This window comes from Syzygium oleosum, unplaced genomic scaffold (genome assembly GCF_021117445.2).
Source record: "Syzygium oleosum isolate NSW1041296 unplaced genomic scaffold, Sole_v2.1 Sole_v2.55, whole genome shotgun sequence".
In the NCBI taxonomy this organism is placed as follows: domain Eukaryota; kingdom Viridiplantae; phylum Streptophyta; class Magnoliopsida; order Myrtales; family Myrtaceae; genus Syzygium; species Syzygium oleosum.
The window spans coordinates 1,428,443-1,452,554 of NW_026607539.1; the positions used below are offsets into that span (position 1 = coordinate 1,428,443).

General features: G+C 38.4%; 1 protein-coding gene across 2 annotated transcripts; it reads right to left on the reverse strand.

Moving 5' to 3' along the window:
- Nucleotides 1-902: 902 nt before the first annotated feature.
- On the reverse strand, nt 903-23,912 carry LOC130134457 (pre-mRNA-processing protein 40A-like). 2 transcript variants are annotated; one of them, XM_030617378.2, is made up of 30 exons: nt 23,757-23,912; nt 19,820-19,882; nt 18,767-18,835; nt 18,344-18,679; nt 18,059-18,268; nt 17,840-17,925; nt 16,643-16,712; nt 14,060-14,112; nt 13,920-13,977; nt 13,493-13,842; nt 13,342-13,408; nt 13,162-13,257; nt 13,004-13,072; nt 12,853-12,930; nt 12,683-12,769; nt 12,562-12,596; nt 12,370-12,475; nt 11,482-11,562; nt 11,243-11,335; nt 11,119-11,172; nt 10,871-10,987; nt 10,690-10,788; nt 8,785-8,832; nt 8,622-8,714; nt 7,340-7,447; nt 7,171-7,235; nt 6,753-6,846; nt 6,004-6,294; nt 2,928-3,053; nt 903-1,171 (listed from the first exon to the last, which is right to left on the reverse strand). In XM_030617378.2, the coding sequence occupies exons 2-30, from the start codon at nt 19,850-19,852 to the stop codon at nt 1,076-1,078; spliced, it is 3,168 nt and encodes a 1,055-aa protein (XP_030473238.2). In that variant the 5' UTR covers nt 19,853-19,882; nt 23,757-23,912; the 3' UTR covers nt 903-1,075. The 2 variants fall into 2 exon arrangements, with proteins under 2 accessions (XP_030473238.2, XP_056163546.1); XM_056307571.1 differs by having other exon boundaries at nt 18,059-18,262; nt 23,757-23,911.
- Between the last annotated feature and the right edge of the window lie 200 nt (nt 23,913-24,112).

Genomic DNA, 24,112 nt, shown 5'->3' on the forward strand with positions numbered 1-24,112 from the left:
GGTGAGGCTACCTGAGTTAGCCTAGGGTCACGTGACCTCAAGTGTCGCCTGGGGTCCCGCGACCTAGGCAATGCCGCCTAAGGTCAGGCCAGGCAACAGTCGCCTTAGACCGCACAACCCAGGCCAATGCTTGCCTTAGGTCACATGACCTCAAGCATCGACTGGGTTGCATGACCCAAGCAACGGTCACCTGGGGTCCCGCAACCCAAGCGATGCCGCCTGAGATCACACGACCCTAGCCAACGGTTGCCTAGGTCGTGCGAACCCTTCACGACCCCTCAAGCGGCGGTCCGAACTTGCTTCTCTGGGTAAATTAGGAAAGATGATCAATGAACTTGCATTCTGAGAGTGCAACTTGCCAAAATACCTCCGAACCTACCTTGGGCCAAAGGCATAGAGGCTTTCGGAAATGCAATTTCCCCAAAATTCTCCAAAAAATTTGCCAAACACTATTTGCATTTGGCCCATTGCAAATGCTGAACCAAACATGCCCTAAATCACAATAGAATTGCCCCCCCACGAGAAATCGTTTATAACATTAACAAAAATATCTTTTTGACATTCCATCATGAAAAACTCGAGCACGAGGATGGAGTGTTGTACAGACTAAACTACCCTCACAGGCCACGCGTCTATTAGAGGCGTTGAGGACAGATAAGCAAGCAATCGATGATCATCCGATCTTCGTGGTTAATCAAGGGGGGCTGTAATCATACATGAACTGGTAAAAACAAGTGAGACGATGAAGGTTCCGTCTGAGTATTGTACATACACAAATGAAACTTGTGACTTGCTGAATTGATGAGAAACTTACACGAATGAATGCATTTTGAGGGATGAGTAAATCACTACGATGCTCGGAGATAAATAAATTAAGGAATGGGAATACGCATATTCATCTAAACAAAACCAACAGGCAGAATATAGAATCCGATCGACTGTAAGAACCTATACTTGCAACTTTCACTGCAAACATATGGAGACTACAAAAGATTAATCTTGTGACATAATGTCCACGTAGTTAGAAATATTACTCTTAGCTTCATCTGTTATTTTCCAGCCCGGGGGAGTTTACTCAACCCATTCCCCGGTTTCCCCCACTGCTCATGTGAGTGCGCAACTCCATATGAAGACCTCCTTTTTTGTAAGCATATAGCATTCCTGCTCGAATCTGCCCGCCCAACCCAAGTAAGAATAAGCAAACCTGACAGACCCGTCTTTTTTACCTCACAAGTAAAGAGGGTTGCTCATTTTTAGTTAGCAAGGCACTGTATTTTCGGTCATGTAGCCCTAACATCCTCTTATAAACTCCAGGGAGGAGATGATGAGCACTAAAAGCCTCACAAAGAAATGAATATAAACAATCATCTATAATTACCAGATATCCGGAAACAATTGTTCATACCAATCCAGCATATGACATAACTATACAGAAAGAGCAACACTTTCTTGTTTATACTTCAAATTCATCTGATTAGATCTACTAGGTTTTGGTCCAACTCAACTATCGGATTAGAAAAGGGCACATTCAAGTAAATTTCATATTGGATTAATTTCACAGAACCAACAAAATTCTAAAAAAAAATTCATAGTAGTTCCCAAAAACACATGGGATATCCTCACAATTTCTCAAAAACCTGAGGGATGTTAAATTAACTTACTCCTTTGTTTAGAACTGCAAGGAAATATTATTTTACTCACTATAACTTTTAGAGGAATTGGAATTTCCCCCAAGAGAAATCTGTCTCTCTCTGAATTCTTTCGGGTAATTGACCTATTCCTATAGAAGCTTCTATTTCCTATATACATCAAAGGCATCCACTACACAATGACTCCCTTAACACAAAATTCTTTGGTCCCTAAAAGCAATCCTGAAGTCAAAACCTTTTCTAGAACTCGAGCTCATCCTTCATAAGACTCCACAATCAATCCACCACAGCCGTTTATTTGCAGATACACACAAGTTAACAATGCACATGCTTGATAACTTCGTCTACTTAAATGTATTGACCCGAATTGTGGTATTCATCTGAGAATGAGTGGGATTTGAATTCATGAAACTAGCGCTCTTTTTCACCTTTTTTTCCCTATGATACATCAGAACTTTGATATAGACCACCCTTTGATTCCTTCCACTCACATGAAACCAATTAAAGTTTTCTAGTTAATCTAAACTATCCTTACTTCTCTCCCTTCAATCTCTTGCAGTTATTGATCTGTCCTTTTCATAGACATGGGTCAGAATTTATTTGCAGTAATTCACTTTTTCGAAATTTTAGAGTATCAATAAGCCACTACTGATCAATCTTGAAGAGCAAATCCTCATAAGCCTACTTAGCAGTCGAAGGGGATTTGCCCTGGTTGCTATATTGGTGAAGAGTAAAATGTTCATCAGCAACTGCATGTCGAAAATACTTGAAACATATGCTCACAAATTGTTAAAACATATCCAACAATGCCTTCTGCAATGGTCAATAATTCTCTCCACTTTTCGTTCTTTCACATACAGAAGAGAATGGGTTTCCTTTAAGAGTCCTCTAAGCCAGTTCAAAATTCTCTAGCCCATAAATCAGACGGGTTGGTGTCATCATGCCAAGAAACAGGGCACAGGATGTCATCAAGAATTGCTAGTTTCTAAACATCCCAAAACACCAACTACAACACGCTTTCAGTGAAACCTCATCAGTATCAAGATGACATTTTCCTATATCTGCAGTAAACCCACCTAGGCCAGATGTATGGCAACCAAAATAAAAATAAAAGAAAATAGAAGATGTGCACTCAAGCTCAAAACACATATAAAACAGCTCGTTTTCTCTACATGAAAAGTGATAAGATGACTAACAGACTTAGCTGGACTTTGCAGGGAGCTTGAAAAGGTTCACAGCAGCTAAAAGATGAACAGAGCCAAACTACTAATTTCTTACATCTTCACCGAATTCCCCATCTTCAAGTTCCTCCTCATACCCACCACTTCTATGATAACCATTTCTGTGATCTCTCTTGTGTCTCTTATGGCGGCTTTCGCTGTCAGACTCGGGAGTGGATTCAGGCTGCACCATAAGTTATGCAAAAACAAAAAAAAAAATCAGCACACTAGTGCTGTTAGGAACAATTGGACAAACCTCAAAAAGGAGGACTTGAAAGAATAGAGTATAGAAATGGCCAAATGATATGGAGATGAACAAAAGAGGAAGTGGTTGACTGAGATGAACAAATGAGGACTTCAAGTATTACTTTGACCTCCTCGTTGACGGAGTGAAAATACCAATTAGTAAGACAAAACGTCAGAGAGAGCGAAACCAACAGCATTTTCACTTGCCCTCTGATTCTCTCTTTCCCTACAGCAGTGCACCACCAACCACTCTATAATGTATATTGCCCTCAATACAACAGATCTCCCCAGAAAAATCTAGCAAGATAATAAATGCATCCTTCGAATAGCAACTGAAAGATAATAAGGGCACCAGTTTTCAAGACAATAAACATCCTATCCTAGTCTCAGCAATGTCACTTCAATGGTGCTCTCAGTTTCAAAAAGAAAAAAAGGATAGCTGTAGCAGGTAGGGGTGTAGAAAAAAGTCCAGTGCCCTGAAAAGCCTGAACTGACCCAACTTTTTTGGATCCGGGCTAAGCTCGGTCCAGGCTTTCGGGCCTGACTTGTAAATTTTCCGGGCTGGTTCGGTTTTCGGGCCTCAGTATCAGAGGCTAAAAAAAACTGGCCCCGCCTGAGAACACATATAGAAGATATGAAAAAGTTAAAACACAAGAACCCTAATACTCATTCTCATGCCTCCTCCTTTAGCTCTCTCAACTTCATATCTAGCTCTCTCAACTAGGGGTGTGCACTGCTCCTATTCAACCCGAAACCGGTTTAACCGGTTTGTTTCACGGGTTGCACCGGTTTTGAAGCCTCTTTTAAACAAACAAAAGAATACTTTTAAACCCATTGAGAATCGAACCATGGTCTTCAACATGAACAAATAACAATATAAACACTCAACCAACATATGTTTTTGTATTGAAATGGTGCAACTTTTATATGTCATTACAAAAATTTGATTTTATAAAAAAACAAAAAATGGGCCGGTTCTCCATTAGAACCACAAACCAAACCGGAACCAAGCGGTTTAGGAATCAGCGGCTCCAGGTGGATTCTAATATTTTGGAACCAGGAGTCATGGGGTTGGTTCCTAGTTCTAGTCCGGGAACCAATCACCCTTAACTCAACTACCGCTCATCTCCAGCCTTGATCGATGCCACAACTCCAACGTCTGTCTAGGTATCCAACAATGACCAACCATGAAGTTCGACCAAACATCCACCAATTCTGGCCACGCAACGACAGTGGGTGATTACCCTGACCGCTTCAAAACCAAGCAATGACAACTGTGTATCGCTAGAAAACTCGTGAAAAGTGACCACAACCAGTGATGGGACATCAGTAACCTCAAGCGTCGGTTATCTGTTATTGCCTTTTCAACTGTGGTTTGGTACCCTTCTCGGTGTATTTGTTGGTTGATGTTTCCCATTCTTTCTGTGGTGGTGTTAATTTGGAACTTTTAGGTATTTTTTTGGCCATTTTGAATGAAACTTAGGAATTTTTTAGATTTAGGTCACCTTTTGCTCCTCATTTGCAGTTTTCTCAGTGTCTGTCAAACCAGGCTAATCCTGAACCAGGATAGATTTGGTCAGGCCAGCCAGCAAACGAGACCGGGTTAAGCTTTCGGGCTTAGAAACATCTGGCCCGAAAAGTTCAACCCGAGCTTTCGTGAACGCCCCTAGCTACAGTTGCTTCTACAGATATGAATACCGGTGGTAGGCAGTTCAAAAATAATGATTCAGATTCATTCAGTGTGTGCTGCCTCCAAGGATTGTAAGTACTATGCCACTCAACCTATATCCCAACAAACATAGAATTAGGCCCCAAAAGTGAGAATAAATGCTTCTGCTTGAAGCCAATGACTGGTGGAGTACCACCCTTTTAAAACAAATTCTCATCTAAACATATGAGCTGGAACTAATCTTATTTACGTCTTGGTTTCATTGGAAAATGCTCCGCTATGAAAAGGAGCAACAACTATGAGCAGACTAAAATCTGAGCTTGAACATTCACAGGGAAAAGGCTGCAACAATCCAAGTTTTGTTGATGTTGCTGCAGTACTGCAGCAGTTGATCACTTCTTATGACGATCTGAAATACTGGTAATTACCATTTATCTCATGGGCCTTGTTAACGAGTGCTCCTAGGGCACTTGATAAGCATACTTTATATGAACATTTGATTTTGATGAATATGTGTTCACGTTGAACTGTCATCTTGTGTCACTTGAACACCGCATTTCGACGGGATTTACATTCATGCAGCTTCTATCCACCTACTAACTTGAAAAAATTTCGTTAACCTTTCTAACATGATATTATAGCCTGGTTCAAATCCTTCATGTCCATTTAAGTTTATTCCACGAGCGGTTCCCCATTCTTTAGTTCTGGTTGCATTCTTTTTAATATCTTATTCTGATTTGCAAGAGAGAAGGGTTGCTACAGTGTTATCCCTCGTTGCTTAAGTGGGGTGTTTCAATGGGCATATATACATGTAATCTCCCCTCACCAAATAGCTTAAGCTTTTGGATGTGATTTTCTACACACACACCCACTATGCTATGGCTGAGACTGCTCAAAATGAAAGTACATATTAATGTCTTATAACTCGGAAAAAAGAGCGAAACCTTTTGGTTTTGTTCCACTGAGCATTCTAGGTGGAGAAAGAAGTATCCTACACTGTAAATTGTGATGCTGACATGCTCTAACAAACATGACTATTCTGTCCAGAAACCACAACTGACATGGCAGCTCTCTTTGTGGTATGAAACCACGAGATTTAAGAAATCCAGCCAAAACTGAAACAGAGAGACAAGTCCACTTGTATAACTTTTGCACATAATCTCCTCTAAAAGGAAATGGCAGCTAGCTCAAGCTAAGAAGCAGAGGAAATTCTAGGTACCTGTGTGGCCTTCTTATGGTCACCATTGTGTCTATGATTTTTTTCAGAATGCTCTGCCTCAGCAATGTCCATATAATCTGCTGTTCTATGAATATGCCTGTGACGCTTCCTTTCACGATCTTCACCTGATTTTTTCCTCTTATATGATGCACGAGTCTCAGACAAAATTTCTCGGTCACTGTCTGCTCCGTTGTCCCTCGATTCCTCCTCCTCTCTATCATACCTATCCTTTTCTCTCCTATCTTTCACTCTTTTCCTTTCTTTTCCCCGCTTCTTCTTTTCCTTTTCTGCCTGCAAAGAAGCAAAACAAGTATAGACAATAAAAACTTGAGGCAGCAAGTACCAACGCACGAAATTTTGCATGGTCATAATAATTTTGACTTTTTAAGCCTTCTCTTTCGCCATAATGTTAAGGTACTAAAAGTAAACACTTGAAGTACTAGAACTGAAACAACACAGATCAAAATGCCATAGGAATCTGTCCTTAAATTGAGCTAAAAAGAATGAGCATCTTGCTACATTCCATCTGATTTTTGCATCACTACTTCAATTGCAACATAGCACCGAATTTTGAGGTTCCTTTGGCCTCACTGTGTTCTGGCAAATCTCTTGAGATAATGGAGCAAAGAGTATATCATACATTTTTACTTTCATTTACCAATTGAAAATAACAAAACCAAAGGAGAGACAATCAAGAGTGTACACTCTTAAATAAAATATCTAGTACATGAATTAAAGCAGATAAGTACCTTTTCCTCCTTGTGTTTTCTTGTTTCGTGATCCTTCAATTTTGTTATGTACTCTTCAAAAATATCCTGACAATAGATATCATCACCGATTGAACTGCACAAGAATTTTTGTGGCAATGTCAGATTCTAGCGTATGCAACAGCATCTCAGAAAAAAAATGAGAAGTAAATTGAAGCTGGATATTCAAATATCAAGGTAGGATAAATACTGTGGATTGACAACCAAATATCAGACTTAATTCAGTTCCCATATGCAGAAAAATCCCCTCAGCAAGTTAAATTAAAATAACATAGCAATTAGATGACAGGTTTAGCCAATTTACACGATAGTCTGTAGAATAACAAATGAAGTATGGCTGTTTTCTTCAAACAACTACATGTCATGATATAATCAAATTTAACGTTGTCCTAAGCTATACCTGTACTCATGACTATTTTCAATCAGTTGTTTGCACTCATCCCATGTTGAAGATGGAGTTATTTCCTGGAAATGAGTAGATGAAATTTAGATAGCAAAAACATATCTCTACAATATGCAGATACATAAGATGAGTGTGAAGGTATATCGTTGACATCCATTCGCAATACCCTTATAGTCGTAAGTAAATCGAATAACTTATCACCGAGTCGTTTACGCTTTTTAGAAACTCTCTCTTCTTTCTTCCGAGCTCTTTCCAGCAAGTCATCAAACACTAACTGCAAAAAGCAAGAAAATCCAGGTCAGATGTTTCTATTGCATGATAAAGTCTTAACTGTTTAAGCTGAGCTTATATATTAGGTTCCTTCTCTCATTAGTCTCTCTTCTCCTTCATCCAACCCATTTTAGAAGTCAGGCTCATATCTTCCGTATTTAAAAACATTTCACAGACAAATTTACTGTTTTTCCTTGCTTGCAATTGAGCTGAACATTCTAAACTCAAGCCCCTGCCTAACTTCTTGGTGAAAAAATCAGCCACCTTGCCAATCAAAGCTATCAAATTCTAGCATATCGTTGAGAACTTTTGGTATGTCAATTATTAATAAGTTGAGATATATTTTCCCAAATTCTGGCCCGTCTCACCATCCAAACATTAAATATCATGGTTCAGCCGGAAACCGCAAGTGCTGAATCCATCCATCAGTCTGTCAGTAGAATGTAATCATCCAATTAACAGTCCCTTTGTACAGTCACCCAATCAACAGTCTTTGATCTCATAGAAGACATCCAGAGATTTCAAAGTTTCAACTAGTAATTATAAAAGGTTTCACTAATAGAAGTTGAGCTGCTTAGCCTATCGATTCAATGAAAACAACCAATTCTTTCTCCATTCATTTAAGCTCTTAGTCACGAGATATATGAAACTCACCAGGGTAAGAATGAATTTTTTAAAAGAACTGTCAACTGCTTAATTGTAAAACCTATGTGATTGACTTAAATATTCCGAGGTAATTTACAGGAATCTAAGCAACCAGCTTTTGTCAGCAAAAATCACTTTGTTGATTCGACATGGTTTCTGACTGACTTTCTACCATATCATGCCTAAAAAATCATGATTACTTCAGTTGTTTGATTAGGTAGAAATATTTAAACATTTAACGTCTTTGCTTTCAGCACACATGATCATATAACAATAACAATTCATACTTCAACTATTTACTCCAAATAGTACCAATAAAATACAGGCTACATATAACCAACTTTCAATGTAGTGCAACAGCAAATTTCAGAGGCCCAACAAACAAGGTATGAATCGTAACAAGGCCCCAATAAATTGTTCTGAAATAGTCTGTACTGAAAAAAAAAAAACACTATGTGGACCATTATTGAGGAGCCGGAAGGAAGAAGCAGGTGGTGAGAGGGAGGAATTAACAAGCTGAGAAAATAACTTACTTTAAAATTAATTTCTGATATAGGTGCGCCACGCATATCATCTGCAATGGATCCTCTCAGGTCTTCAACAGTCCAGGTCGATGTTAAGGAGATCTGATACAAGCCAGAAGATTAAACAGGACGACATAGGCAAGAAACAGCAAAACCCTCAAATCAATCTTACCTTTCTAAGTTTTACTGCATCATCTACTTGAGATTTATCCTCCTCATACTGCCAAAGGAAGAAAAGTCAGAATTTGCCACTTTCCAAGCACATATTTTTCATGTTCTATAACGGCATCATAGACACAACTCAATAAAGTAAATTTTCAAGAGCCATAGCAACAAAATTAGTGAAATTGGCTTCAATTGACCATTGCATGATCTGGAAGGAGACTAAGACATGAGATGGCATTATTCAAAATAACTTTGAAATCATACTTCAAAATCAACCAAAGAAGTAATAGACTCTTGTGTTTCACCGAAAGAACACTAAAAGATAATGAAGAGCAAAATCTTCCTGCAGCATTGGCGTACTCAGTGAAAGCACTAAGCAGAAAAACAATTCATTTAATAAATGCTTATCATGTAATTCCCAAAGGGGGAAAAAGAAAGTATGGGGAAACAGGTGAGTTCCCTATATAAGAGTGACTATATTGATACGATGTATGTCGCCAACTTGAAAGCTCTAAGTGAAGAAAATAGAGAGGGGCATAATCTGAACGAGTGATTCAGGTAGTTCCGTTGAACCATACGTGTTTATGCTATTTTATCTACGGAATTACAATGCAAAATGAGGCACGATGCATGTTAATCACAACAAATCTGTCACAAATCAGGAATCAAATTCTCAAATGTAAGACTGCAAGTTCAGCATTTGGATCCTCTTACATGATTGCATCCCTTTGAATAGCAGAATATCAATATAATGGATTAACGTCCTTATCCTGGTTGTGTATAGCAGCTGCAATATTGCACTCACGCAGCTACCACTATTGGTCACTACTGCGACAAGAACAAAATGCATGCCAATGGCAACCAATTCCAGTCTTATTGCTGAGATACGACCTCACGAGACCTCTACTACAATTTGAGACCTTGGTCCTTAATTAAAGTAATGTTCACGTCTCTAACCCTTCTGCTAACTCCCAGCATCCCCACCATAACATGACAGCTTTTAACTGTAAAATCTAAAACCCATATTTCAAATGTCCTAACCATACTGAAGAGGTTCGTCTAACATCTTTATTCACAGCCACACAACTTTTTCTCTGGCATAATAAATCTAGGATCTATGATAGATGCTCTAAAATCTGAAAGGAGTGACTAATGTATTAAGATGGTGAAGACACAATCTAGTATTACAGAAACTGCTCTTAGTGGAGATAACTCAGTAAACCTTGGGAAGAGATGGTACCTAAAAGCAAACTAATTTACATTCTTGAGACAAGGCTTCACAATACAGACAAGTACATTTAGTAAATAGAATTAGAGTTCAATTTTAGTGGAGAAATCATTCAGAAATCCTAGAGTCTTGAAATTACTTCTAAAAGTTGTAAAGTTTTTAAGAACCACCATGAGACCAGCAATGCAATATAAAAAATATTGATAGAAGGGAAAGCACCTATGATACACAAATCATCGCCAACAAGAGAATTCAGAGCAGTGGGAAGACCTGAAGTATTAGTTTCATGACGATAAAAGTAACAACGCTGGCTGAAGTAGCTCCAGTTAGGGGCATTATGAGAGATGCTAAAAGGGCCAATACGTGTGTATTAATAAGTGGAGTATTGACATGTAAAGATTCACTTAGCCACTGCCAGCCAGGTGTAGTCCAATGAAGGCTTGGTTGACAGTTTTACTTGGCAATCATGTCCTAGAATCATTAGAAATAAGATCCAGAATTCAACATGAATCATTATAGAAGGATGGAATTATTTTGCTGTTATTGATAGGCACAATTCATTTACACAGAAACATGTCCGAAGAAAAACTTATATGGGTTTCAGCTATTAAATAAATTAAGAAAATGAATTCGAATTCCAACTCAATGTACACCAAAAATACTTGACATAAAGGCATACTTCACCTGTTTCTGTAGTTCCTCGGCAACATCTTCAAACAAATCTTTTGGCGTTGAACCTGCCGTATTTGACGCAACTGCCATATATGCTGGTAAATCTTTAACCTAGAACCATCACAAGTAAAACAGATAGGTAGTTTAGTAACTAAACATATTCATTCTATAGAGGAAACAGGTGGACTCTAACCGTCATGTAGTAATCACGCCAAAGAGTCTTAGCAGTTAGAGTGCCAGCAGCAACATGTTCTTCCATCAATTTGCGGAATTCATCACGGTTTTTGCGCTCTGCCTTTCTCATTTCCTCCTGCATCAGTAAAAATGATACGAAAACATCGGAAACAAGAAAGAAATCAAATGGGTTCACCTTATCAAAAAAGAAAGAAATATTATGAAGATGAAAAACATTTAACTGCCCGATGACAAATAAAACAACACCTTCTGTATCTTCCTCTGCTCCTCCTCTTCTTTCTCTAGTTCATGCAGATAATCCTGAAAAATCACGTTCATCAGGCCAATATCAAATACCAAAATAATAAAATCCCCAAGAATTAGCACAAACCTGGAATATCTCTAACCGATCGATCTTTTCAAGGCGTGAACATCTCTCATCAGCCTCCAAGCGATCTTGTAGTTTGCGCCACTGACTGCTAGCCTACATAAGAGAAGGTAATCAGTGGATGGGAGAGATTAAGAAGTTCCCTAATAGAGGGACTGGACATGGAAAAAAAAGCGTACCAAAAAAATAACATAAATGAGAATTGAAAATATGCTATCAAAGAGGAGTTTGCTGAAAAGTACCTTAATAAAATCGCAAGACTCCAAGAATTGCCTGTATTCCCTTATATTTTTCTTCCGCTCCTCCAAAGATCTCTCCCGCTCCTAATAACAGTGAGTTTACACATACTTAGTTTAAGAATGTAGATGAAGTTACCCCACAGATTGATAAATTAGATACCAGATTAAACCAACCATAGATCAATCAACTACAACCAGATCAAGCGAAAACCAAAATGATTCTCGAAAAAGTACTTCCCCGTATGCTTTCAAAAAAGGAATTTCCAATTTCTTGTTAAGTACTTAGTTTCAAATTCAAGCTTCTACATAACAAATTTTAGGTTCAATTGAAATGTTGCAGCGAAATTTTGCAAGGAGCAGCTATCAATGTCCAATAGGTTTGAATGACAGTAAATGATCACTATGTAGCGTCATGTGAATGGAAAGAAATTATTCACTTCTCAAAATTAGAGATTTGCTGCCAAATTCAGGCACCTTTTCATATGCATAAAAATCAGTCTGATTCATAAGCATGCGTAACACAGCCCAAAAGCACATCAGATTTTTTCGGTAACTGCCTCCAGATGCCACATCTCACAGCCACATAACTCAAATAGTATATTTGAAAAGCATAAGAAGCAGTTCCACTACTTAAATTTTCTGGGTGGCAATACCGCAATGCTTTTACCCTCACCATTAGACTTAACAGATCTCTTCTAATTGATTTGACACAACAATATCCTCACAGTACCCTTTATTTTATATTTCTTTTTATGCACTAAACACAAAAGTGTACGTGGACCAAAAAGAACTAATAAAATGTACTGCAAAAAATAATGTCAATCAACACTCGGGTAGCATAATTTAGGTACCAAAAAAAACCTTTTCCTAAAACCAAAAGGAAAAGAATACCTTCTTTTCCAGCTCATTAATGAAGCTCTCAAATATATCCTTCCGGTCTTTGTCTCTTTCAACAGCTTTGAAACGTTCATCTTCTTCAAACAATGTCACTACTTTGCTAAACAATATTTAATTATATAGGGACATTAGTGACAAATGAAAACTGACATAAAGCACCAAAAGAAAACCATCACCAAGACACACCTCCATCTTGAAGAAGATGTCAGCTCTCTGCATTCCTGGGTCAAAATTTGGTAAAGAAGAAATGAGAAAGCAAGAGGGAAAATGATAAATTTTTTAAAGTGAGAGGCAATGAATGACTCACTTCTAACATTTGCTTGAAATTATCCCTAGCTTTTTTTTGCTGAATGCGTCTATCCTCAACTTCCTGCTTTTTCCTTTGACCAACAAACTGTCCCATAAAATTCAAGTGAATTACTCAAAAGAAAGGGAAGATAGGACGACCATTACAGAGCTTAAAATTTAAAGTTTTACCTCGTTAAATGCTTCCTTCCTCTCTCCAAGTGTTTTTAAAGCACCATACCTTTTATCATTTATAATTACTCTCATTGCCTGAAAAGTCAGTGCTGTTATCAGTACTTGAAGTAATCTGAGTGCAAATAAAAGCTTCAAAATAGTAACTTACCCGCTCCCAAGTCCAGTCAGAACTGATATTTGCATTCTCCAGAAGTGCATTAAATGCAGCTTTAGCTTCCTAAACAAGTCAGGATCATCATAACTCTAATTACAGTACCCAGGAATATCTCTTAAGAGGACCAAAATATTGCAAATCATGTGTCATACCAGCTTATTGGCATATGGTGATGATTCACTATTAATTAATTTCTCTTCGACAAGTCTCTCTGCCCCTTCAGCAATCACTTCATTTTTCTTGGCTTCCTGAAAAGAAGTAAACAGTTAAATTGCTTATAGCATAGGAACTGCAAACTAGAAGACACCATTACAAGATAATTTCAGGCATACTTTGTCTTGAACAGACACTCCAGCTGAACAGGGAATATCCTGAATAGTGGACTTCTCGGAATCAATCCTGCAAATTTAAATATAGAAAGTTCAATCCCCTAAAGCTACTTGGCTAACTTTCTATAACATGATAGATTCCTTATTAGGTTACATTGGGGTTGTGCCATCATCAATCGTATCAGCAGCAACTTCATTGCTCCCTTGAACAACAGCCATTTGTTCAGCATCATCCACAGATATATCCAAGACAACAGCCGCCAACGTTGAAGCAGGCACTGGGACAGATATTTCTTCTGATTCAGCAACCACTGCTGACTCTGTGTCCCCAGAGGCATTAAGAGGTGCCACTGGAACTGGGCTCGATGTAGCTCCTTGAGATGTCAAAGATGATATATTTGAACCATCGAGTTCTTTAACTGGAACCACTGAAGTAGAAGACGAAGGCAGGGACTCTGATTGTGTTCCTGCGGCCAATTTTCTCTTTGTCTCTTCACGAGCCAACTGGAATTAAAGAGTGTCAAAATAACATAGCACAGTAGAAGGGTAAAGAGAAGCAAAAGTGGATGCGATTTAGGCACCTTCAGTTCAGCAGGCATTTCCCACTTAGACTGCTTAGTAACCTTGTTGTAGTAGTATCTACATGTCAATCAATAGGAGAGAGTCAAAACAACAAGGAGCATATAGGGATAAACATTAACTTGACTTGAAAAGCACTTACATCCTTCCGTCAGAACTTGTAAATTCCTTCCAGTCGGTTGAAGCATCTGCACGCTGTCACAGTAAGAGAATGACAATGAGCAAAAGAGAACACTTTCAATGGAAAAAATATACACATGGTCAACTAGAAAAACTAAGTAACTTTTTTTGGGGGCAAAATGGAGAAGATATGGAAAAATCTAGTCCACCAATAAAATAATTAAAAGAGATCAGGACAAAGTCACTGGCAGTTGGCAGTTTTCACATTTAGATGCAGCATGTAGAAAAGGGCAATCAAAGGTGAAAAGTGCACCACAAAAGTAAACTTCGTCATATATGATCATTAGCATGGCACACAAAGCCCACATCCAACTCAAGTACACCCTTAATATGAGCATCAAGCGCCATACGTCAAGTCAAGATGACATCAAAGCAAATCAAAGTCACATTATATATACTGTCCACATGATAAGTTTCGACAATTGCTAACAAGGACAGGAGAGATAATACCCAAGAGGATCGTAAGATCTTATAATAATTGAAAATTGAAAAACAAACAGGGAAGCCACATTATGTATAAAGGTAATATGCATATCTAGTGGACAGCCGGGAACGAATATATTTTTCAATCCTTCAGTTTTTTTAAAGTTAACTTCCTGATATTAGCATGCAGAATATGAGGTTCTATTTTTCTTCCCGTGAGGAAACAAGCTCATTTGTGGTGATTGACTAGAAAGCATAGTAATTTTATTTGCTCGAAAAACCAAGAAACAATTTACCAGAATGGAAGAAATGAGAACCGCCCAATTGATTAAATAACATTCACAAATTTGCATGGCTAAATTCATTTGCCCATCCTTCTTTTGTGAATGTTAAAGACAAAACTCATTGAAAGCATACTGACTACCACAGGGGTATCATCCCAGAACAGAGCTAGATATGAGAGACTGGGTCTATCAAATCTACCAAATGAAAGGCGTCACTTAATGATTTTTGTGTAAACCACAATTCAATAACTGTACAGATCTGTTTTTAGAAAATCAATAATCTACTCTTTGTTCTGAAAGGCCCTGATAATTTCTCCCTCCAAATTACCCAAAAATAAGCAGTAAGAATAGCTCAAAGCATTCTTCTCTTCTTCTTATCAACCAAACTGCAGACCTTTTTACGCCCGGATTTCCTCCTTAATAGCAGCAGCTTCACACCCACAATTGCCGAGGCCTAATGCTATTGCCTTGTTTAATCACCGCGCAGAAGAAGGTGACAAACAGATACACTTGAAGTTTTATAGAAAAAAGCCCCTATTCACCAAGCTGAAGTTTCTCTTTTGCAGATTGTTAATGGTCTAGTATTTTACCCACAAGCAAAAAGGCAACTCTAGAAGGAACTTTTGGTTATTAGATTATATTGGCCAGGAAAGCATCCATACCACCAGGAGGTGCTAAAGAAAGTAGTGCACGGTAGGACTCGACAGCGAACCCAATTTATCAAACTGATATCTCAGAAAACTGTAAAATCTCTCAATGTACCAATTGTGAGCCAATCCTCAGAAAGAACATTCCAGAGAACACCCTCATCAGAAAGAAGAAATAACAACAGTGTTTTCTTGATGGGAAGCAACTTGGAACAATTCCAGAGACAGCTCACTTAAAAGAAGATCCATGGACCACCTGTCATGCCAGAAGGAGATGGAGGAGCCATTTCCCACTTTGAACTCAAAATGCATAAAATCAGGATAACCTTTCCTTGTTTCTCTCCAAACTACAACACAATGACTTTTATTTGCTCCTCATTATTTCAGGACCTAAGCTGACTCCCAATTGTACATATTGCCTGGAAGTAAAGCACCTTCAGAAAGCATCTTCACACGGAAAATCCTTTTGATGAAACCTAATGACAATTTCCCATTACAGGAAGAACACCTCGAATCTCGCTCTTCTCTCGAACAAACACCAAACAACCACACTTACCCAACTTAAAGTCTCACAATGTGCACAGAAAATTAAAAACCATGTCAGCCTCCAATCTGACATGCTCCTAACAAACTTGAGACACCTATGTAAGTTTTTTTGTTTGGTCAAAAAACACCTATGTAAGTTCAATTAACAGCAACTGCTGCAACATCATATCAACAAAAAATGACTCAATTTGTAGAAACAGATTTCTCGGTTACAACACTGATGATAATGCCTAATAATTTCTACTCTGACAGATCAATAAGCATCTTCATATAAATAAGATCACCACATAAACTAAGATACTCATGCTAAATGCACAAATGTAGTCGTATTTGCTTCTCACGAAACACAAAAGTTTTTACCATGGGTACAAAACTCAAATGATTTCCTTTTCAACCAAGTGACAAGCCAGCTCTTCTTTTGTGTTACCTCTGTGCTCAAACAGGAAGAGCAATGAAATGCCAGATACAAAAGTTGGAATGGTAATCAATACACATATAACATCAAATCCTATACCAGATGCGAAGTAATTTATGTTACATTAGGAAAAATTACCCTGGATCACTATATTACGAGCTAGACAATGTACAAGTAGAATTTCACAATGAATGCGATTACAGTCAAGCATCAAGTGAAGAATAGCCTACCTCAGTGACCGTCATCAACTCAAAAGGCTTCTCCCATGTAGATTGTTTTGTCTTCTTGTTGTAATAATATCTACAACAGACAACAGAGAGCAAAATAAAATCAGGTACTTTTAAAGCTAGATTAATGAAATATTAAGAGGAAAAGGAGTAGACAAGAAAAATTTGCGTACTTCAATAAATAGAAGGCTGTAAGAGCCACTTTGCATTTACTTGTCATCCAATTGTAATATCTAGATCCACTCAATAAAATAAAATTTGAAGCATGACCATTCTCGCTCATTTTTAAGGCAGCCCGGCTCTAGAATTCCTCAGCAGACAATTGATATTACCCTGTTGCAAAAGCAACTCAAGCTATTGTTTCGGTGTCTCTGCAACTAACTTTACCTATAGAAGTGCTTGCCAGTTGACAATAGAAAACAATCCCATATCAGCAACATCGGAGATATTACCCAAGTGGATAGCTTCTATATAGATGGGCATAGCCGTAGGGCTCCTTTCACTCCATTGTGCTCTCATTTGTGCCATATTCTCCATAATATACAAAAACCTCCCTTACATTGTCCACCCATCTTCTTCATAGGTCTCACCTATTCCTTAGGTCACAATATCACAAGCACAAGAATCCCCACATTGTATTCTTAAATGGGCAAATACAAACTTCTCTCCTCTAAGCTTAAGTTTAATTCAAAAGGCAACAGTTTATTTTGATTGACCCACTTTTTTGGCTAGTCAACTCTAATTCACTTGTATACAGAGCCTATTCAGAAGAATGTGGAGATACTAAGACAGAACGAGTCAATCCAACCGCTTTCATGATAAAGTAACGAAGGGAACTGAATACAAATTTACCACCAAAAGTATTAACCATTTTCTCAAGCTATAAAGCCAACAATCTTTGTGCTTTAAAGTTCGTCTTTTCTATTATGTGTATTGGCATTCATTGCAAGTTATCCACCAAGAGAATATTAATTTCTAGGACAGCACTATTTCAGTTATCGTAATAGTGGCAATACAATTGCCACACACTGCGTGCAATAAGCATTATAAGTTCTCATCAGTCGAAGAAAGGTTGCCCTTCATAAGCATTCTGCACCTACCAAGATGGTCAATCCTAGTTATTATGGTTATTTTTTATATGAGAATTCCTTTCCTCTTCAGGAAAGTGACTCTAAAAAAAAATCCATCAAAATCACATACTTTCTTCCTGCAGCAGAGGTATGCTCTATCCAATCGGTTTGGATTCTTTGGACAGCTTCAGAAGAGTTATGCTGAACACTTGGCTCCTGAACATTTCAAACTAGAATTTCAAGAAGTTCTTCAAAGTATCTATGAAAAGAGAATGTTCAAAGTATTGTTGCAAGTGAGAAAATTATGTGGCCAATGAAGTGAAACAACTTAACCATATTAAATTCATACAAGTGCTAGTGCAGCAGAAACTGCAGGCTGCTCACTGGTAACCGGCAATACAGTCACAGGGGTAGTCTTCTGGCTTTCAGATGGCAGATTAACTTGATCCCCACTTGAGACTCCTGAAACCTGTGGTTGAGACATTTGATGGTAGAGAGATGGGGGCCTTGGAGCAACAAAGTTCCCTTGCTGCTGTCCCCCATGAGAAGCAAACTGCAACTAATGCAGTCCATGAAAGCCATGTGAGGAAAGAGCTTAAAAGAAATTTTCAATTGATAAGACTTCTGATCTTACTGTGTATGATGATGACAGAGGAGCTCTTAGGCCGCTCCCTGCAGGCACGAAGTTATTCGGAACAAGACCACTAGGCTGATGAGGTCGTGATGACTCAGATGCGATGGGCTTATTTTGCTGAGAAATAGGCAATGGCGGAGGAGGAGGAAGGATATTCTGAACTGGCTGGCCAGGCCTTGGAACTAAATGTTGAACTGGTGGAGGAAATTGGGGATGCTGAGGTGCAGAAGGCAACCCAATATTCCTGAGTAGAGTAACGTGGCTAGGAGGCTGAAAATGTTGAGGTACTGTTGAAACAAATTGCTGTGGTTGCTGAGGGGGAAGCGCTGGCCAAGGCTGCAATAATTTTAGATTAAAAGAAGTTTTAGATTGATGCTAATCACAGTAATAAGTAGGACACAAGTAAAATGGAAAATGCAGTACTTGAACAGGCACTGGCTGAGTAAAATTCCTTGGAGGATCTGCAGAACCGACTACAGGAGGCTGTAGAGGCTGTAGCAAAATAAGCAGTCAAAAAGAATCAGCCATTAAATTATAGGACAACCAACATTAGAAAATGAAAATGAGTGATGAAGCTATTCCGAAGGCAAATGAATACGTATACTCCATGCCAAACACCTATAAAAAACAAGAAGACCGATTTCTTGATCTCCATTCACCCATGGAAAGTGGGAATCAATTCCCCCAGTGCATCTTACAATTTACAAGTAGAACTCACAATTAAGATATTTGAAGTCGAATTCTTAAGCCGTGAAGATGGTTATTAGGTTTGCTCAGCAGATAAGCAGAAAACACGTTGGCGTTCTTTTGTCTACTGTAGCCTTGCTCAATTGGTTGCCAGTGAACTTATGCCCTCTTACTTTCCCACACCTCTGCTTTTCCAAATGGTATTGAACTCTTGTTTCCAATTTATAAAGATTGGCAGGTTCTTACAATTTCTAGCCATCTTATCCCTAAACCAGAACTGTTGAATGTTGATCATTCTGTCTCTCTTCTTGTTTTCTCACTGTCCAATGGCTAAATCACCTTCTACACTTTCTTTTGGTTGTAATTTACACCGTATCTATATGGCTTGCTTTTCCACCAAGTCTTCCTAGACACAGCATCAAACCATTCCAATCAATTTCTTTGCATAATGTAAATGAGTCCACAAAATGGCAGATTTCCTGCAACTTAAAGGTTTAATAATCTTCGCAGGGTTACGTAATTCGTTTCACCCAGATTCTTCACTTCACAATGCAAGTATCCATGTTTAACTCCCCATAACCAAAACAACCCCCTCCCCTCCCCCTGAGGGACTCATGCACCAATTTAGATATGGAAAAGATGATATCTCTTAGGCATAATCTTGGTTTTAAAAGGTACTTAGGTATTATTATAGCAATTATGTCTGCTCAAGACTCTGTAAACAGATTCGGTCATTTTGAGAGGACATTAATAATGCACGAGGAATAAAACTATTTCCCATAATAGTACCTGAAAACCTGAAAATTGAGTATCGTTGGCCATTGGAACTGAGTTACCAGCTTCAAGAATATACTGCAACAGAAATGAACACGTTAATCTTTTGGACTTTGCAGCACAATGAAAACAAGCACAAAATTAAATACAATAAAACATGCTTATCTCCGTATATCATTAAATAGAATTACAGATGAAACTATACCCTCGTGCGGTTATGCCACATACGTCACTGTATTCGTATCTTAACAATCGATTATTGTAATAGTCTAAGTTACAAAGGTCTGGATAAAACCATACCAAGCAAATACTTGACCATTCGACCTAATCGTCAACCTAATTACCCTTTCCCCTGATCAATTTTTTCAGTAACGTTTTCCCATTGAATCAGTAATCTCTGATAATTGGCTTTTCTTTTCCCAAATAATTGTTATTTCCAACTTACACAGCCGATAACTTGACAACAGAAACTATCACCAAGCCTCTAACTAACATGAATGGAGATGTTTCTCGTCACTACTGACTCTCTGTTTGGTTACTTCCATTCTAGTTATCCCTCTTACTGATAATTGGTTAATTTGCTGAGCTAGTACAGAGTTCTTAGCAAGAATTCTTTCTGATTTGATTGATATTTCTTCTTTGAGACCCGAGAAGCCATAATGACATTGATGCACATTGCAATTTATAGAGACAAATCACCGTTTTTCCTCAAAACCCAGATTCCAAACATCCGGCATGCAAGCGATTAGTGACCATTAATGCCATAGTTGATGGCATTCCTTTTTTAAGCCAGCACTCAAGGAACCGCAGGCAGTCCATACATTACGAGCTGCGGTCCATTTTCTCATAATCACAAGCAATGTCTCAATTGGCTTCCTAATTAATTCCTCCAACAAAACTTTCAACAATTCCCAAACTTAAAACTCTCATTTTAGGAGACTGAGCAAGTCACCAAAGTCAAAATAGCCCTACCGAGGCGGCCAGTATCAGCAATATTTAGATCACTGAGGAAATAATTATAGACAAAATGAAATTAATAGAGAAAGTTATTGCAATCAACCTAACTTGATATAAGCTTCTCAAACAAGGTAAAATAATGTAAGAGGATAACTGATCTATAACCTCTTTTCATGTTGTTCTTTTGTCAATACGAATAACCTTCAATGCTAGTTTCGTGACCTTTTGAAGATGTAGAAAGAAGTTTCAACGAAGCTATTCGTAATAAAGCTTTGGTTTTACAGCATGGGCACAAATGAGCTCTCTAACACCTTTGTGGTGTTTTATGTGTGACTCAAAAAACTTGGTTCTTGCCCTTTGCAGGTAGTTCCTTGACATGGCAAGAAGAAAGACCTTGAGAATATGCAAATTATGTGTTGATCCTCCCAATATGCTCACTTGTTATCTCCCCAACAATATGATGACATTATGAAAAAGATTTTAAGACATCTTTTGGATTATTACCAGATATCTAATCAGAGCCAATTGCAACTAGATGATAGATTCTTTATTAAGAAATCATGTTCAGGTATCTGAGTTTGATGCACAAGCTTCTCTCCAAACTACAAGCAAATAAAGGAAGGTGCACTAAGTTGGAAAGCATTTTGAAAAATCAGATACCTATAAATAATATATCATTGCCGTTGTTTTAGTTGGTCATGACTGTTTGAATCATTCATGTCCTCCAGGTAAACTTTAACTGATCAACTACCATGGCAAAGGATCATTGATGATTTTGGCTATATTTTTGTGTTTCATATTCTTGTTTCACAATGGGCAAACAGTAAGAATTTCGGTTTAAGAAGAAAGATGTTGTTCAACATGTATGAACTTCACTTGACTATTGTGGGTCAATCTTCTAAATTGCTAACTCGACATAGTAGCTTATATACCTTATAATATGTGTAAATTTATATGAAATATCAATCAACACTTCTCCGATTTCCTTGAAGAGAGAAGCTTAAGTTAGATATTATGTAAAAATGTCCATACTCTTCTCCAATCCAATCATCTCATTTCCTCAATTGACTTCTTGTGCACAAAATGCATCTGAAACGTGCAATTTTACAAATATGTAGAATCAATAGCTAAACCTAAGAATAAATAGATTATACCAGTATACCCACAACATTCAGTATTCTTTTATGAATATCTATGGAGATATTTACAATGCCAAACCAAGATAATGAAGTTCAAGAACAAACAACTATCAAACCAATAACTACTTAAACGTAAGCACAAAATTTTCTAATATACAATCAAACCATACTCACGATCATCTACCATCGATGTCCAAAATACATTTTTTTATTAATATCTTGGGTTTAAAAGGCGTAGTATAATAAATTAATTGCAGCACTATGTTTGCTCTGTGCTATTAACCTATAAATAGACACAAACCACATGTCCAATCCATGAATTTGCACAGGTCCTCTATTAACGCACAATGAAACGGGCCACTTCAAATCCCAAAATGAAGACTTTAAGAGCACCGTAAGCATAAACATTCTAAAGAAGTGCTTAACCAATATGGTGGCTGTGTGGTAGTGCTGATGAGCAGCAAGCTCCACTCTCCCAACTCTCTTTAACAATGGAAGTTACGGTCGTAACAGGAACTTGGCAAATTCCAGAAGCAGAAAGAGTCAAAGGCTGAATTTTGGGCTACAAACATTCTTGGTAGGAAAACATCTTCTCTGTTTGTAACTGCAAACAACAACAACAAAATTCACAATCATTATTTAACACAAAGGCCTCAAAAGCAATGTCAAGCTTGAAAGTTAAAATCAATTCTCTGTTAGATGCAAGATTTGTTTCACTCAGTTTTCCGTAAAGATGGCAGGTCCCACCACATATTGAGCACATGATTTTGCCAGGAAAAGGCATTTGAAATTGACACGGAGATGCAATTACTCAAAATAAAATGCTTTTTGTCCAATACAAGCGCCATCATGGCCGTGATCCCCTTTACTTCATATATCTATCCACAAATTTGGTAAATCTACACTTGATAGCTCTTATTAAAATACTAAGTCCATTTAAGAGACCCGTCTCTATCATTTAGCTCATTGTTAAATAGCTCCTTGGAAGATAGAGTATAGAAGTGTAGATGACCGGATACAGATAGAAGACATCTACTCATTGAAAATCCAGATTTCCACGTGCAAGGACATTCTACCAAACATCAATCCAGGTGCAATATAGAATCTAATCAGCTGTCCTCGACGATGCCATCGCATTGAAAGACACGACAAAAGAGCATGGACAGAACGCATGCAGAGTGCAACATGGCATGACTAATATGAATTCTGATTCGCTTCCTTAACACGATCCGACATTCAATAGTAGAGTGTGCTTGTTCAGCCGGACATACTAAAAGCCAGAAAAACTGACTTGAAATCAAATAGAACGCTCGCCCGGCCCTCTTTGATAAAACCATCACATTTATTTGTGGCAACCAACTCGAAGACCTACATTGCGCGGAGACCTTTGCCTACTCCGCTTCATCTTCTTTTCATTCCTTTAGCTACTCAGATGCTTCGTTTGCTACAATCTTAGTCGAATGAGCCCCAAAGGAAAAAAAAAAAAACGAGTCCTAAGCAGCAATTTGGTCGAAATCAAATACCCAAACCAGCCAACCATTGTCAGAAACGGCCTGCAGTGCCACTTCAGCAACGATATCCAAGTTCAGGAACGTAACTCACAGGTCAATCTCTAGGTGAACTCTCCCTCTTCCTTCAATTTTTTCTTCCAAAATCCTCTCCTAAATCAAAAAAAATTCACCCACCCCCCACCTTCTTTACGATTCAGAACACAAACCCGCCGTTCTTGATTCGACAATCACCGAGGATCGTCCAAAAGAGAGCGAAAAAGGCAAAACCCGACAAAGGAATCGCAACTAGCGACCGACCATCATTCCAATTTGCGACAAGGAAACGTGGCAGAGAGCGTCTCGTACCTTGGTAACCCGGGTCCGTTCTGGGTCCGCAAACCCGGCAAACAACTAGCGAAGGGGCGCCCTGGTGGGTCGTCCTTCTTCTTCTTCTGGGTTTTGGGTTCTGGGAAGCGAAGATATTGATTGGATTCGTCTTGTGTTTGCCGGTTCAAGGGAAACGGGGATGGCGATGCTTGGGTCTCTCTGGTTTGTCGTCCTCTGCTCCTCCCTTCATGCGGTGAGCAAATTGGAGCGACCCCTTCAATTCTTGATTGCTCTTTCCCCCCGTTCGCTATTGCCAGACACGTCCTTACCGTTTCATAATCGCCGCATTTATTTTCTTTCCTTTGCATTTTTTTTGCCATAACATTTTTATTGCA